At 40.1% G+C, this 16864-nt stretch overlaps 1 protein-coding gene across 1 annotated transcript in view; it reads left to right on the plus strand.

Annotated features, from left to right (window-relative positions):
- The window catches only part of LOC308513277 (C-type lectin domain family 4 member A-like), a 52140-nt gene extending 37295 nt beyond the window's left edge, over window positions 1-14845 (plus strand). Inside the window, exons 5-7 of the mRNA XM_081083178.1 lie at window positions 11187-11338; window positions 12629-12744; window positions 14536-14845. Coding sequence (XP_080939304.1) covers window positions 11187-11338; window positions 12629-12744; window positions 14536-14683 — 416 coding nt within the window. The 3' untranslated portion in view covers window positions 14684-14845. The remainder of the gene's footprint in view (window positions 1-11186; window positions 11339-12628; window positions 12745-14535) is intronic.
- Window positions 14846-16864: the final 2019 nt, after the last annotated feature.

Here is a 16864-nt window from a genome sequence, read left to right on the forward strand (position 1 = left end):
TTCTGAGTAGAGGTCTTTTACCTCTTTAGTTAAGTTTATTCCTAAGTAGCTTAGTTTTTTTGGTGCGATGGTAAACGGGATTGTTTTTATAATCTCTCTTTCTGAAAGTTCACTATTGGTGTATAGAAATGCCTCAGATTTCTTGGGGTTAATTTTGTATCCTGCTACATTGCCAAATTCATGTATTAAGTCTAGTAGCTTTTTGATGGAGTCTCTAGGGTTTTGTATGTATAATATCATGTCGTCTGCAAATAAGGACAGTTTTACTTCCTCTTTTCCAATTTGGATGCCTTTTATTTCTTCTTCTTGCCGAATTGCAATGGCTAACACTTCCAGTACTATGTTGAACAGGAGTGGTGAGAGGGGGCATCCCTGTCTTGTTCCTGTTCTTAGGGGAAATGGTGTAAGTTTTTGTCCATTGAGAATGATGTTGGCTGTGGGCCTGTCATATATGGCTTTTATTATGTTGAGGTATGATCCTCCTACTCCCACCTTGCTGAGAGTTTTTATCAAAAATGGGTGTTGAATTTTGTCAAATGCTTTTTCTGCATCAATTGATATGACCATGTGGTTTTTTTCTTTCAATTTGTTTATGTGATGTATCACGTTTATTGATTTGCGGATATTGTACCATCCTTGCATCCCTGGGATAAATCCTACTTGGTCATGGTGTATGATCTTTCTGATGTACTGCTGGATCCGATTTGCTAAGATTTTGTTGAGGATTTTGGCATCTATGTTCATGAGGGATATTGGCCTGTAATTCTCTTTCATTGTGTTGTCTTTACCTGGTTTTGGTATTAGGGTGATGCTGGCTTCATAGAATGAGCTTGGAAGTGTTCCTTCCTCTTGAATTTTTTGTAGTAGTCTGAGGAGGATAGGTTTTAGTTCTTCCTTGAATGTTTGGTAAAACTCCCCTGTGAAGCCGTCTGGTCCTGGGCTTTTGTTTGCTGGAAGCTTTTTGATGACTGCTTCAATTTCTTCCATAGTTATTGGCCTGTTGAGATTTTTAGATTCTTCCTGATTGAGTTTTGGAATGTTGTATTTTTCTAGGAATTTGTCCATTTCCTCCAGGTTGTCTAGTTTGCTGGAGTAGAGCTGTCCATAGTATTTTTTAACAATCATTTGTATTTCTGTGGGGTCTGTTGTTATTTCACCTCTTTCATTTCTGATTTTGTTTATTTGGGTCCTCTCTCTTTGCTTCTTGGTGAGTCTGGCTAGAGGTTTGTCAATCTTGTTTATCCTTTCGAAGAACCAGCTCTTGGTTTCATTGATTTTCTGTATTATTTTTTTGGTCTCTATGTTATTTATTTCTGCTCTAATCTTTATTATCTCCTTCCTTCTGCTCACTCTGGGGTTTTCTTGTTGCTCTCTTTCTAATTCTTTTAGTTGTAGAGTTAGCTGATTTACTACCATTTTTTCTTGTTTTTTGAGATAGGCCTGTAGAGCTATAAACTTCCCTCTCAGGACTGCTTTCATTGTGTCCCATAGGTTTTGGATTGTTGTGTTTTCATTGTCATTAGTTTCCAGGATGTTTTGAATTTCTTCTTTGATTTCATTGGTAACCCAATCAATATTTAATAGCATGCTATTCAGCTTCCAGGTGTTTGAGTATTTTGGGTTGTTTTTATTGCAGTTTATTTCTAATATTATGCCATCGTGGTCTGCGAAGACGCTTTTTATGATTTCAATCTTCTTGAATTTGGGGATACTTTGCTTGTGACCCAATATATGGTCTATTTTTGAATATGTGTCATGAGCACTTGAGTAGAATGTATATTCCGTGGCACTGGGGTGAAGTGTTCTGAAGATGTCTATTAAGTCCATCTGATCTAGTGAGTCATTTAGTATTGCTGTATCTTTGCTGATTGTTTGTCTAGAGGACTTATCCAGTGATGACAGTGGTGTATTAAAGTCCCCTACTATGATTGTATTGTTGTCGATCTCTCCTTTGATATCTTCCAGAAGATTTTTTATGTATTTGGGTGCTCCTGCATTGGGTGCATATATGTTTATCAGGGTTATATCTTCTTGTTGTATTGATCCTTTTAGTATTATGAAGTGGCCTTCCGTATCTCTTGTTATGGCCTTCACTTTGAGGTCTATTTTGTCCGATATAAGTATTGCTACCCCAGCTTTCTTTTCTTTTCCATTAGCCTGAAAGATATTTTTCCATCCCTTCACTTTCAGTCTGTGTGAGTCCTTTCTAATGAGGTGGGTCTCTTGTAGACAGCAAATGTATGGGTCATGATTTTTTATCCATTCAGCCACTCGATATCTTTTGGTTGGAGCATTTAGCCCGTTTACATTTAAAGTTATTATTGAAAGGTACTTGTTTGTAGCCATTTCTTTTTTTGTGTGTGTGGCTGTTTTCTTTCTGGGATTTTTATTTCTTCTTTTTACACCAGTCCCTTTAGCATTTCTTGCATTGCTGGCTTGGTGGTGATAAACTCCCTTAGCCTTTTTTTGTCTGTGAAGCTTCTTATTTCCCCTTCAATTTTGAATGATAGCCTTGCTGGATAGAGTATTCTTGGATTCAGTCCTTTGCTTTGCATCACTTTGTAAATTTCCGTCCATTCTTTTCTGGCCTGATGTGTTTCTGTTGAGAAATCATTTGATAATCTAATGGGAGATCCCTTGTATGTAACTTTCCGTCTCTCTCTTGAAGCCTGTAAGATTCTCTCTTTGTCCTGAACATTTGCCATGGTAATTATGATGTGTCTTGGTGTGGGTCTTTTCGGGTTCACCTTGCTTGGGACTCTCTGGGCTTGTGTGACTTTTTTCTTCCCCACCTCAGGGAAGTTTTCTGATATTATTTCTTCCAATAGGTTTTCTAATCCTTGTTCCTCTTTCTGTTGTTCTGGCACCCCTATTACTCGTATGTTGTTTCGTTTCATGTTGTCCCAAAGCTCCCTTAGGCTCTCCTCCTGTCTTTTAATTTTTTTCTCCAACTGAAGTACAGTTTGGGTGTGTTTTGCTTCCCTGTCTTCTAATTCACTAATTCGGTCTTCCGCTTCTCCTAGTCTACTGTTGATACTTTCAATGGTGTTCTTTATTGCAGCTATATCGCACTTCATTTCTTCTTGGGTCTTAGTTAAGTTGTCGATTTTTTCATCTGTTTCTTCTTGCTTCTTGGATAAGTTGTCGATTTTTTCCTCCATCCGGTGTATGCACTCTAGGACCCTTATTCTGAATTCTTTTTCTGTCATGTTGTATGCCTCTGTATCACTTAGCTGCTTTTCTGGTGAGTCCTCCTTTTCTTTCCTTTGGGGATTTCTTTGTCTACCCATGTTTGATCTCACTGACGTATATAGATATTGAGTCGTTCAGTGGCTGCTCCCTAGGTGGCAGTGGCTCCTCGGGCTGTGGTTGCTCCTTGGGCGGTTGTGGTAGCAGCTGCTCCTCTGTTGTTAGCGGGTCTTCTGATGGGTGCTGTTCACAGCTGTTGTGGCTCTTCTGGCTGGTGGAGGGAGGCTTCACCCACAGCAGCTGTTCCTCAGACAGAGCGTGTGGAGATCAGGAGGCCGCTGTTGCTTGGATCTGCTTTCTGTGGGGAGAAGCCGAGTTCCTCTGAGTTCACGTAGTCGCGCTGCTTGAGAGCCGTTGTTGCCGGGTTAGTAGCTGGTCTCTGGATCTGGATTCTTTTTTCATTCCGCCCCTCCAGTTGGGTGTTTTTTTGCTTCCTCGCATTTCAAATCATTGACTTGATTCTTTTTTTTTTTTTTTTTTTAATTTTTTTATTGCTTAAAGTATTACAAAGGGTATTACATATGTGTCCATTTTATCCCCCCCGCCCTAGACAGTCCCCCAGCCTCCCCTATCCCCCAGTGTCTTATGTCCATTGGTTATGCTTATACGCATGCATACAAGTCCTTTAGTTGATCTCTTACCCCCCTACCTCCTGCCCCCCAACCCTCCCCGGCCTTCCCACTGCAGTTTGACAATCTGTTTGAGGCAGCTCTGCCTCTGAATCTATTATTGTTCAAAAGTTTATAATGGTCTCTATTATCCATGAATGAGTGAGATCATGTGGTATTTTTCCTTCATTGACTGGCTTATTTCACTTAGCATAATGCTCTCCAGTTCCATCCATGACGTTGCAAATGGTAAGAGTTCCTTCCTTTTTAGAGCAGCATAGTATTCCATCGTGTAGATGTACCACAGTTTTCTAATCCATTCATCTACTGATGGGCACTTAGGCTGTTTCCAGATCTTAGCTATGGTGAATTGTGCTGCTATGAACATAGGGGTGCATATATCTTTTCTGGTTGGTGTTTCTGTTTTCTTGGGATATATTCCTAGAAGTGGGATCACAGGGTCAAATGGGAGTTCCATTTTCAGTTTTTTAAGGAAACTCCATACTGTCTTCCATAGTGGCTGCACCAGTCTGCATTCCCACCAGCAGTGCACAAGTGTTCCTTTTTCTCCACATCCTCTCCAGCACTTGTCGTTTGTTGATTTGTTGATGATAGCCAGTCTGACAGGTGTGAGATGGTACCTCATTGTTGTTTTGATTTGCATCTCTCGGATGATTAGTGACTTTGAGCATGTTTTCATATGTCTCTTGGCTTTCTGAATGTCCTCTTTTGAAAGGTGTCTATTTAGGTCCTTTGCCCATTTTTTGATTGGATTGTTTATCTTCCTTTTGTTAAGTTGTATGAGTTCCCTATAGATTTTGGAGATTAGTCCCTTATCAGATATGACATTGGCAAATATGTTTTCCCACACAGTGGGTTTTCTCGTTGTTTTGTTGATGGTTTCTTTTGCTGTGCAGAAGCTTTTTATTTTGATGTAGTCCCATTTGTTCATTTTCTCTTTAGTTTCAAGTGCCCTAGGAGCTGTATCAGTGAAGAAATTGCTTCGGCATATGTCTGAGATTTTGTTGCCTTTGGATTCTTCTAGAATTTTTATGGTTTCCTGTCGTACATTTAAGTCCTTTATCCATTTTGAGTTTATTTTTGTGTATGGTGTAAGTTGGTGGTCTAGTTTCATTTTCTTGCATATATCTGTCCAATTTTCCCAACACCATTTATTGAAGAGACTATCTTGGCTCCATTGTATGTTCTTGCCTCCTTTGTCAAATATTAATTGAGCATATTGGTTCGGGCCGATTTCTGGGCTCTCTATTCTATTCCATTGATCTATATGCCTATTCTTGTGCCAGTACCAGGCAGTTTTGAGAACAGTGGCTTTGTAATACAACTTGATATCTGGTATCGAGATCCCACCTACTTTGTTCTTTTTCAGGATTGCTGCAGCTATTCGGGGTCTTTTTTTATTCCAGATGAATTTTTGGAGAGTTCGTTCTAGATCTCTGAAGTATGCCGTTGGTATTTTAATGGGAAGTGCATTGAATTTATAGATTGCTTTGGGTAGTATGGACATTTTAATGATGTTGATTCTACCAATCCATGAACACGGTATGTTCTTCCATCTGTTTATGTCTTCCTCTATATCTTTTTTCAACGTCCTGTAGTTTTCTGAGTAGAGGTCTTTTACCTCTTTAGTTAAGTTTATTCCTAGGTAGCTTAGTTTTTTTGGTGCGATGGTAAACGGGATTGTTTTTATAATCTCTCTTTCTGAAAGTTCACTATTGGTGTATAGAAATGCCTCAGATTTCTTGGGGTTAATTTTGTATCCTGCTACATTGCCAAATTCATGTATTAAGTCTAGTAGCTTTTTGATGGAGTCTCTAGGGTTTTGTATGTATAATATCATGTCGTCTGCAAATAAGGACAGTTTTACTTCCTCTTTTCCAATTTGGATGCCTTTTATTTCTTCTTCTTGCCGAATTGCTATGGCTAACACTTCCAGTACTATGTTGAACAGGAGTGGTGAGAGGGGGCATCCCTGTCTTGTTCCTGTTCTTAGGGGATTGACTTGATTCTTGCGCTCCTCTGGTCTGCTGTCGGGAGTCTGTATAATATTCGTTATTTCAGTCCGTGTATGCTTAATTTCTAGTTGGTTCCCCAATATAAGATCGAGGGTCTCATTAGTTTTCTTGTAGATCTCATTAAGTTTATCGGCGGCTTCTAAACAGTTCTTGAGAGACCTTAAAAGTGTGGTTCTGAACTCTATATCTTCCATTGACAATTTTGTCCTGTTTCTTTGTCTCCGCATTTTGTTATGCTTCCTTGGTGCACCCCCTAGTGGTCTTTGTGCGCAGTCTTATAGTTAAACCTTGATTGTTGTAGCTAATACCAGGGAGGGTTTGACCTCCAGGCCAAGTGGCTATGAGAATCAGCTGTGTCTGCAGTGAGAGAACTTCTGTCCTCTAGGGAGGTGCTAATCTAGCCTTTGCCTGAGGCTATCCGGCAAATGCCTCTGTGCAGGGCTTGGGCGGGGCAGGTCGCACAGGATCAATAGGGTGGGCCGGAGAGAGCAGTTATGGTGGCTCTCAGTCCTGTCCCCAGGGGCTCTGCCTCTCTGAGTCCCAGCACCCACTGCAAAGCTCGGAGAGAAAACTGCACTCGCTCTGACCGAAGCCAGACAGTCCCGCTTCTCCCGTTTGAGTCTGGGTCCCTAAAGACTCGCCTGTATCTGGAGCTCAGAGTCTGCGACTCCCTCCCGATTGAAAACGCCAACCGCGCCCTCCGCCACCAGCCCTCTCCACGCACTCGGCACCTCAGAATTTGACTTCAGCACTGCGCCTCCTCTGAGTGTCCGTATGCGTTTCTCTTTCCTCCTAGTTGTAGGACTTCCACTCAGCCAGCGTTCCTGTGGTTCTGGGTGATGTCCGTTCCGTTTTTTAGTTTCACTTTTGAAGTAGTTGTTCAAAGCAGCAAACTCCGGCGTTAACCTATGCCGCCTTCTTGGTTCTCCTGTCTTGGTTTTTGACATGCTTTCCTTACCAAGCCTAATTGTTTCTAGCTTTTGATTTAAAGTGAGAGACGTGTGACTCTTTCCCTTACTTAGAGGCCAAGGTAAGATTATTAATTAGCCTCATTACTATATTGTATTGTATCTCAGGGTGTTGGGAGGCCTGAGAAGAGGAAAGGAAATGGGGAAATGTGGAGCAGTCAGAACACACACACATCATTTATCAATTGTTCGCCCTCTTCTATGGGCACAGTTCTCGGTGCCCCCAAACAATGACAGGGGTAACATCAAAGGTTACTGATCACACATCACCATAACAAATGTAATAATAATGAAAACTTTTGAAATATTGTGAGAATTATCAAAAGGTGGCACAGAGATACAAAGTGACAAAAGTTGTTGGAAAAATGGTTCTGATAGATTTCCTGAATGCAGGGTTGCCATAGACCTTAAATTGATAAGAAATGCGACATCTGCAAAGCTCTTGATGAATAATCTATTTTTTTTTTCTTTCTAACGTGAGGAAATGTGAGGGAGCATGAGGGAGCATCAATGAATACTCTTTTGAAAGTTGTTGACTATATTTTGGGCAAGGGAACTCCTCTATAGCAGTCTGTGTTTTAAAATGCTTCCCACCCCTTTTTTCCTTTAGTCTCTGTGGGTAGTATTTTAGTTATCTCCTGGGGTGTTTACATTTAAAAGATGTGATAAGATTTACAACTTCCAGGGACAATTGGACACAGACACTAGGGGATGAGGGCATGTGTTGGGGAGAAGGGGTGACTGGGGAGAGGTTAATGGGGGAAAAAGAGACATATGTAATACTATATGTAATATTTTAAACCAGTGGTTCTCAACCTTCTGGCCCTTTAAGTACAGTTCCTCATGTTGTGACCCAACCATAAAATTATTTTCGTTGCTACTCCATAACTGTAATGTTGCTACTGTTATGAATCATAATGTAAATATCTGATATGCAGGATGGTCTTAGGAAACCCTTGTGAAAGGGTCGTTCGACCTCCAAAGGGGTCACGACCCACTGGTTGAGAATCACTGCAGTTTAAACAATAAAGAATTAAAAAAAAAAAAAAGGATGGCCCTAACCAGTTTTGCTCAGTGGATAGAGCATCAGACTGTAGGTCCCAGGTTCATTTCAGGTCAAGGGCATGTACCTTGGTTGAGGGCACATCCCCAATAGGGGGTGTGCAGGAGACAGCTGATCGATGTTTCTTTCTACCCCTCTCCCTTTCTCTCTGTAAAAAAATCAGTAGAATATATTTTAAAAAAAGAATGCAAGATTTCTCCTAGGAATTTTGGGGTGTATTTCTCTATTACCAGAAATCTAATTGCTACTTAAAATTTTACGGTTCGGACAGCATGTCACTCTGTTTCACTGTCAATCACCCTGACATTCTCCTTTTTAGTCTCCTCAGTTTCCCAGGGATTCTACTTCTCAGCATCCTAATCAGTGTTCAGACCCTAATCTGTGACAGTTTGCACACTCCTGGCTTTGCAAATAGCATGCTAAGTCCTCCAATTTACTATTCTGCTCCCCCACCTTGTCTGTTAGCCCCGAATATAACAGAGTAGTGGACACCTGTATGACTTTCTCTAACTTTAGCTTTTCTTTAAAACACACACACACACACACACACACACACACACACATTATTGCTTTTCAGAGAGGAAGGGAGAGGGAGTGAGAGATAGAAACAAAAATGATCAGAGAGAAGCATTGTTTGATTGCCTCCTGCACACCCCACACTGGGGATTGAGCCCGAAACCTTGGCATGCGCCCTGACTGGGAATCAAACCGTGACCTCCTGGTTCATAGGTGGATGCTCAACCACCGAGCCACGCTGGCCGGGCTAAATTTGGCTTTTCTTCTAACTTTCTAGCTCCAGCTTCAGACTCTAGCTGGACATTGGTTGCCAGCCTAACTGCCCACAGTAGAGGCCAGCCCACGGCAGCAGCCATTTGTTTCCCTTCTTTGCCATCAAACCACCTGGTATTTGTTTCCCCTCGTTCCCTTCAAACAAGCACATCAAACCAGCTGGTATTTTCAGAGTGTCCTCGTACTCATGTGGCTGTCCATTAGCATCTGATATGGGGGCTACCTCTCCCCACATAGAGGTCAATGTCAGACTTGGAATTCCCCCCATGGAAGTCTCTTTCCTAAGGCCCATTTCTTCAGTCTTCTGCCTGGCTTGCCAATTGTTAGTTGTGAACTGACCCCCCTACATGGAGGGCAAGGAAAGTTCTAAGAAAAAGGCAGAGCACTCCAAATGATAGGTGGTACTTTTTTTTCCCCCCTTTTTTTTTTTTTTTGAGAGAGAGAGAGAGTGGAAGGAACGGGGAAAGACAGAAAGAGAGAAACATCAATGTGAGAGAGACATATGAATTGCCCTCTGGCACAACCCTGGAATCAAACCCAGGATCCTTCAGTCTGCAGGCCAACGCTCTAGCCACTGAGGAAAACCAGCTAGGGCGATAGATGGTACTTTTAATGAGCAAGGGAACTTACCGATGGGGCTTATCTTGAGTGGCACCAATACAAGTGAATCACCCCCTTCCCCCCCCAAAAAATGTTAAGTTTATATAGAGCCTTTAACTGGGCCCAGTATACCATCCAGAAAGGTCTCAATACCACATTATTACCTCAAGGCTATGTCCTTGGGGCAGCTTCTAGCAAGTAAGGGGCAAGTGGAATGTACATTCCAAAGACAGGGGAGGGGCAAGGAGCCTCTGATTGACTGGGTCCAGCTCACAGGTCAACTGGCAGTCATATACTTCCATTGACCTCCTCCAACAGAGCCTCGTACATGCTCCACTGAAAACTGGAAATCTATTTATTTATGTTGTTTTTCCCCCAGTTTATTTTGTCTCTGTATTCAATTGGGTAATTTCTACTATTCTGTATTTCAAATTACTGATTTCTCTGGGCTCTCGACATTCTGCTGTTTAGCCCATCCACTGAGCTTTTCATTTTGCTTATTATATTTTTCAATTATAAATGTCCATTTGTTTCTGTTTTATATCTTTAAGTTCTTTGCTGAGATTTTCTATTTCTTTGCTGAGGCCTTCTATTTTATCACTTGGTTCAAACATGTTTGTACTTTCTTGTTATAGCATCTTTGTCATTGTTTCTTTAAAATCTTGGTCAGATAATTCTAGTATTTCTGTTTTCTTGGTATTGGCATGCATTTATTATTTTTTGAAATTAATTATGAGAACTTTGCAGTTCTTAGATTTTTCCATTGAAATCTGCCCTTGGAATCTGGACATTTTTGTATTATGTTCTGAGCATCTAGATTTTAACTCAACCTTCTGTTTTAGTTGGCTTTTCCTGACATCACTCTGGAAGGAATAAGGTGGCCGTGCTTTGTACTGCCTGATGTAGATAGACTTGACCTTGATATCTAATGGGTGGGGCTCCTTGTTACCTCTGGACAAAGATGGGAGTTCCAGTTTCCAAGTGTTCCCCCTAGTTCCTTAATTTTTTTCCAGAGTTATTGAGATATTGACATGTAAGTTTAAGGACTACAGTGTGATGAGTTGATACAGGTACATTTCAAAGTGATCACCACAATAAGGTTAATTACTTCCATCCCCTCACATAGTTATCTTTTATGTGTGATAGTAAAATTTAAAATATACTCTATTAACAACTTTAAATTATGTAATACAGTCTTATTAATTATAGTGACTAAACTGTACATTAGATTCCCAGAGCTTATTCATCTTAGAGCAGAAAGTTTGTACCCTTTGACCAACATCTCCCCATCTCCCACCCCCAGCCTCTGGCAACAACTATTGTATTCACTGTTTCTATGAGTCTAGATTTATTTATTTTTATTTATTTAATTTTAAAAGAATTTTATTTTCAATTACAGTTTACATTCAATATCACTTTGTATTAGTTTCAGGTGTACAGCGTAGTGGTTAGTCAATCATATACTTTATAAAGTGATCCCCCCAATATTTCAAGTACCCACTAGGCACCATACACAGTTATTACAATATAATTGATCATATTCCCTATCCTTACTTTACATCCACAGGATAATTTTATAACTTCGCATTTATAATACTTAATCCCTTCATCCTTTACACTATGCCCTCCAAGCCCCTTCCCTTCTGGTAACTACCAGTCTGTTCTTTGTATCTCTGAGTAGGTTTCTATTTTTTATTGTATGTTTCTATTTATTTTTTTGTTTTTTAGATTCCACATGTAAGTGAAATCATATGGTGTTTGTCTTTCCAAGTCTGACTTGGTTTTCATGTAGTTCCCTTGACCCTCAATTGTAACATACATTTTGTAAATTGCTTTTCTTATATTGCACCTACATGGTCTTCGGTCAATACAGAGAGAGATTGGAGCTGCTGCCCAAAGAATTGGAAGTCATTCAGTTTGAACTGCTACTTTATTTCTACTGACACCAAAACTTGGACGGAGAGTAAAAACAGCTGCTCAGCAATGAATTCTCACCTGCTGGTGATCAACACCAAGGAAGAGCAGGTATGTTCTAATAGATAATGAGGCAAGCAATCCTGCCTGGGTTTTGTACACCTCTCTTGCCTAAGGAGGATGCTTTCATTGTTTCAGCATATTGGTGCTGTGGCAAAAGGACTTCAATGAAATAGGAAAGGCTACTTAAGCCTTTACATTTCACACCTTCTTCCTGCTTCCATAAAACTAAACTCCCCCAAGATAAATGAAGACATTTAAAATATAATATGTGGGAGTTGAGTGGAGAGATGAAAGTATTTCAGCCTGAAATATCAGTTTATTATTTTAACATGAAAATGTTTTATAAATTACTTATTTATTTTTAATATATATATTTTTTATTGATTTCAGAGAAAAGAAGTGGGAGGGAAAGAGAGATAGAAATACCAATGAAGAGAGAATCACTGATCGGCTGCCTCCTGTATGTCCCACCCTGGGGATTGAGCCCGAAAATTGGGCATGTGCCCCAACTGGGAATCAAACCTTGACCTCCTAGTTCATAGGTCGATGCTCAACCACTAAGCCACGTCAGCGGGGCTATAAATGATTAACTAACAGAGAAGTGGTATTACGTAAAATAGTGGAATAAAATATATAAAAGAATCTCTGAGGTTGTGAAAAGAAAAGGATTTAATATGCAAAAAGTTTATTCATACATAAGTTCGAAGAATAGCCTCTCTTAGTGAATAAAAGATTGGGAGTGAGTCTAAGATGAGAATTCATTATGATTATGGCTAGAAATCACTTCCATATGTATTGAACATTGCTATGTTCTGACTGTGTGTGTCCTCTCCAAATTTACATGTTGAAACTCTAACTCCCAAAGGCGATGGTATTAGGAATTGGGGGTTTGGGGAGGTGCTTAGGTCATTAGGGGGGAGCCCTCATAAATCAGGTTAGTGTTCTTATTAAAAGACCCCAAACAGCTACTCCACCTTCCATCAAGTGAGGACACAGCCAGAAGGAGTCAGCTATGACCCAGAAAAAGGGATTTGCCCAAACACGCTCCTACCTAATCTAGGATTCCAGCCTCCAGATCTGTGAGAAGTATGTGTGTTGTTTATAAGCTACCCAGTCTGTGGTATTTCATTGTAGCAGCCTGAATAGATGCAGACAAACAGCAGGCTCACAGGATGTCCATGACCCTGTACTGCAGAGCCAGAGAAGGCCTGGCCTCCTGGGCAGGGCCTCCTGGCTCTTCCTGGCTCCTCTTCTTCTCTTCTCTCTCCCTAAGGCCATAAAGAACTCAGTTCAACCTGAGTAATCCAAAGGCCATAAATCCTTTTTTTCTTTCCTCAGGATTTTATCATTCAGAACCTGGATAAAAGAGGTGCTTATTATGTGGGGCTGTCAGACCCAGAGGGTAACAGAGACTGGCAATGGGTTGATCAGACACCGTACAATGCAAATGCCACGTGAGTATAGAATTTGATAAAGGAATCCTGAGTCCTGGATCATCAGGCATTTTAGAGTGTCCAAAGTATCGGGTTTGAAAATAAAATAGCTCAGGCTTCTTGTAACTCTTGGCACTAAGTTAAATAATTTTATTTATTATCTCATTGAATCATCACAAGAACCCTATGGAGCACAGATTATTATTTTTTCATTGTAGAGCTGGGGAAACTGAGTTTAGATAACTCAGCATGTGTTATCTGGCACTCGTGACAATGGTCGTTAAACCCAGGTCTATTTGATGCCAACGTTTATATGTTTTATTTTTAAATCCCTCCTCCTCCTTAAGTATGTTTTCATTGTTTTCTGAGAGAGGAAGGGAGAGGGAGAGAGGAACAGAAACATCAATGATGAGAGAGAATCAACAATTGGCTGCCTCCTGCACATCCCCAATGGCAACCGAACCCACAACCCAGGCATGTGCCCTGACTGGGAATCAAACTGTGACTCTGGTTCATGGGTCGATGCTCAACCACTGAGTCACACGAGTTGCTCCAAAATCTGTGTTTTTGACCACACATTTTTATCTCTAAATAAACACATAGTCATGTTAATTACAATCATAACCAATTGTTAATACAGTAGCTCCTTGGATTATGTGGGAGATCGGTTCCTATGGCGCGACTTAACGTGATTTTCACTGTAAGTGGGAACCCACCTACATAAGCACCTACGTCACCCACATGGAGCACATACACAGCAGTAATGAAGTGAAACAGTAAAAAACATTTAAAAGAAAGATAAAAATTCCTGACCTTTACTTGTGGTAAATAAATAATAAAAAACATAAAGCACATATGTATAAACATCGAAATGATGAAACTTTTTTTTTTTTAATAAATAAATGGGAGATGGTGACATAACCCCGAAACGACTACATTGAGTCCGCTGTAACCCGAGGACTGTCTGCATTTATTATCTCTCATAAAGCAAATGAACTAAATTCTGATAGTTTTACAATATCCCATATTTGTGTAGGTCTTTTAAAATTCTTAAGTACTTTAGTACATTACTATTTTTTAAAATTTATTTTTATATTTTTGTTAATACTCACCCAAGGATATTTTTTCATTATTTCTAGAGAGAGTGAAAAGATGGGGGAGAGACAGTGAAAGAGAAACATCGATGTGAGAGCTATGTATTGGTTGCCTCACGCACACGCCTGGCCCTGCACTGAGCCAAACCGGCCAGGGCAGTACATTACTATTTTTGATCCTTATATCAACTGCATGAAATATATAAGGATCTTACTCTATTCTTTATTTTTTAGATATGTAAATAAAGGAAATTAAATAACATGTCCAAGATAACAGGAATCAGAGCAGATTCATAGATTTTAACTATTTCTTTAGACTCCAAAGCAGTTAGTTAAAAAACAAAACAAAAAAAAAAACAAAAAAAGGAACAAACTACATTAAGATTTGGGACCAGAGTAAACTGTCATCATTTAAGGAAGCCTGTGGCTGACAGTCCCCTAGAACAGGGCATGGACAAATAGAAGGGCCTCTAGGATATCTGCTGGGAAGGTGTTTAATGCAATAAGATGACACCATACTGGGGGCAGGGGGGATAGGCACAGTTTTCAAGGGAAATACCAAAAACACAGATGGAGAAAAACACTGCCTAATAAGTAGAAAAAAAAATGATTGGGGACTTCTGCTTTGACTTCTGCACAGTTTAACCCCAGCCTCCTACCTCACTGTCTCTAACCCTTCTCACTATTTGAAATCACATCCACATTTTTCCCCTTTCAGATTCTGGCTTCCAGGCGAACCCAATAATCAGTGGGAAGGCTGTGTTGTTATGATGCATAAACATCTACAAAGCTTGTGGGGCTGGAATGATGTTCCTTGTGAGGAACCTCAAAGATCAATTTGCAAGATGATGAAGATCCACTTATGAGTGCGAAATTCTCCATGAACATGCGGTTGAATTAGAAGCCACCAATAAAGAGTTAAATAATTTTCTTTTTAGAATTCATGTGTAAGCTTGTGTAAGTGATCTCCAGAGAATTTTCCAATAGGCTGTTACCTATTCAACTTATATAAAATAAGCGTACATATTAATTCATGTATTCATTCAGACAATGAACACCTATAGAGCATTTTATAGTATACTGTATACTGGAGAGCCTATCTGCGGACAAATGGAGGGAGCATGAGCCTCCCCCCCCAATTTTTGTCTAATTGTTAAGGATTTATCAGGCCCTAACCAGTTTGGCTCAGTGGATAGTGCATCGGCCTGCAGACTGAAAGGTCCTAGGTTCGATTCTGGCTAAGGGCACGTACCTTGGTTGTGGGCACATCCCCAGAAGGAGGTGTGCAGGAGGCAGCTGATTGATGTTTCTCTCTCATCGATGTTTCTAACTCTCTATCCCTCTCCCATCTTCTCTGTGAAAAATCAATGAAATATATATTTTTTTAACAAAAGGATTTATCAGGCGTGGGAAAAGTCTGGCCCACAGGCCATATAAGGCCCCCTAAATCATTTGGTCTGGCCCTGCCAAGGCAATAAGGGGTGAGTTAATTAAATGTTTGATACATTTAATTACATTTAAATACAGCAAGCTTATTTTTTAAAAAAATATATATTTTATTGATTTTTTACAGAGACAAAGGGAGAGAGATAGAGAGTTAGAAACATTGATGAGAGAGAAACATCGATCAGCTGCCTCCTGCACATCTCCTCCTGGGGATGTGCCCGCAACACAGGCACATGCCCTTGACCGGAATAGAACCTGGGACCTTTCAGTCTGCAAGCCGACGCTCTATCCACTGAGCCAAACCGGTTTCGGCCAGCAAGCTTATTTTTAAGTTGATAATTTTATATGGCCTAAGAATGGTATTATAAATATCCAAATGGCCATTAGCAAAATAAAGTCCCCCACCCCTGAGTTAGATACTGATGAAGTATGATGTGGCTCCTCCATTTATCTGGATTTATCTTTTTACTAGAGGCCCGATGTATGAAATTCATGCAAGAGGCTCGGCCCTCACAGCCCCGGCTGCCTTGGCCCTTGCAGCCTCAGCTACCTCGGCCCTTGCAGCTCTGGCTTCATCCGGAAGGTTGTCCGGAAGGTCGTCTGGACTGTCGTTCTGCTGTCTGGTTTAATTAGTATATTAGCTCTTTATCATATAGGATGGACTGCTCAAAAGCAAAAAGTACCAACCATTACATTCCATTTCTCTCAGACAGATTCATTATTTTCACTAAAAGCATATTACATAACATTTGGAATATAATGCACATCAATGGAAGATAAGTTTCAGCTTTGGCCCAGTAGGCTCTTGTACTTCTTAACATTCTCTGTTTGGACTTGAACTATCATTTAATATCAGAGTTCAGGCATAGGATAATCAGAGATTGAGCATTGGGTATTCAGAATTAGAAGTCATTACTGGTGTAAAAATGGAGCCACTTTGAAATGGAGTCAGAACTGCCACACCATAGAATCTGCCTTGCAGATCTTACTTCTCAAACCTTTGAAATATTAAAACTTGCAAAATAACCTTTGGACCGGGCCTAAAGCAGCACTGTATCTCAAACAACTCTTTACAAAAACAACAACAAAGCTGATATAATGACTCTTGACTGAAAATTAAAGGAATTCTTTAGAATTAGCATCACTGTGTTAGTCTGTCTGCACCTATAGCAATCCCTTGCTTCTACCCAGACATTTGTTCCTATTACTTTCTCAAATACCCCTTGCCATCAACTCCTACTAAGAATATGAAGTTCCTTCCTGAATTCATCAGTGCTTCCAGAATACCCTTTGGATCCCAAATAAATGCTTTTTTCTTCTCACTTTGACCTTATATTTTTAGGTTAACACTGGTGAGTTGATATGGGTTTGTATTCATTAGGTTTTCTGATACTTTTTTTTCTTTAAGTTTTATAATTTCCATGTGTGGATTGCCACTCAAAATGACTCCTGGCATATTTGTGTCCCCCCTTTTACTAAAGTTCTTACACATTATTTTCTTTCTAAAACAATATGTAATATTTACAATAAGGCCTGAAATTCATGCTTTATTATAGCAGTTATAATTAATCATGATAAAGCTAATTTTCTCTATGACTATC

Source organism: Myotis nattereri, assembly GCF_964212035.1.
Source record: "Myotis nattereri genome assembly, chromosome: 2".
Lineage (NCBI taxonomy): Eukaryota > Metazoa > Chordata > Mammalia > Chiroptera > Vespertilionidae > Myotis > Myotis nattereri.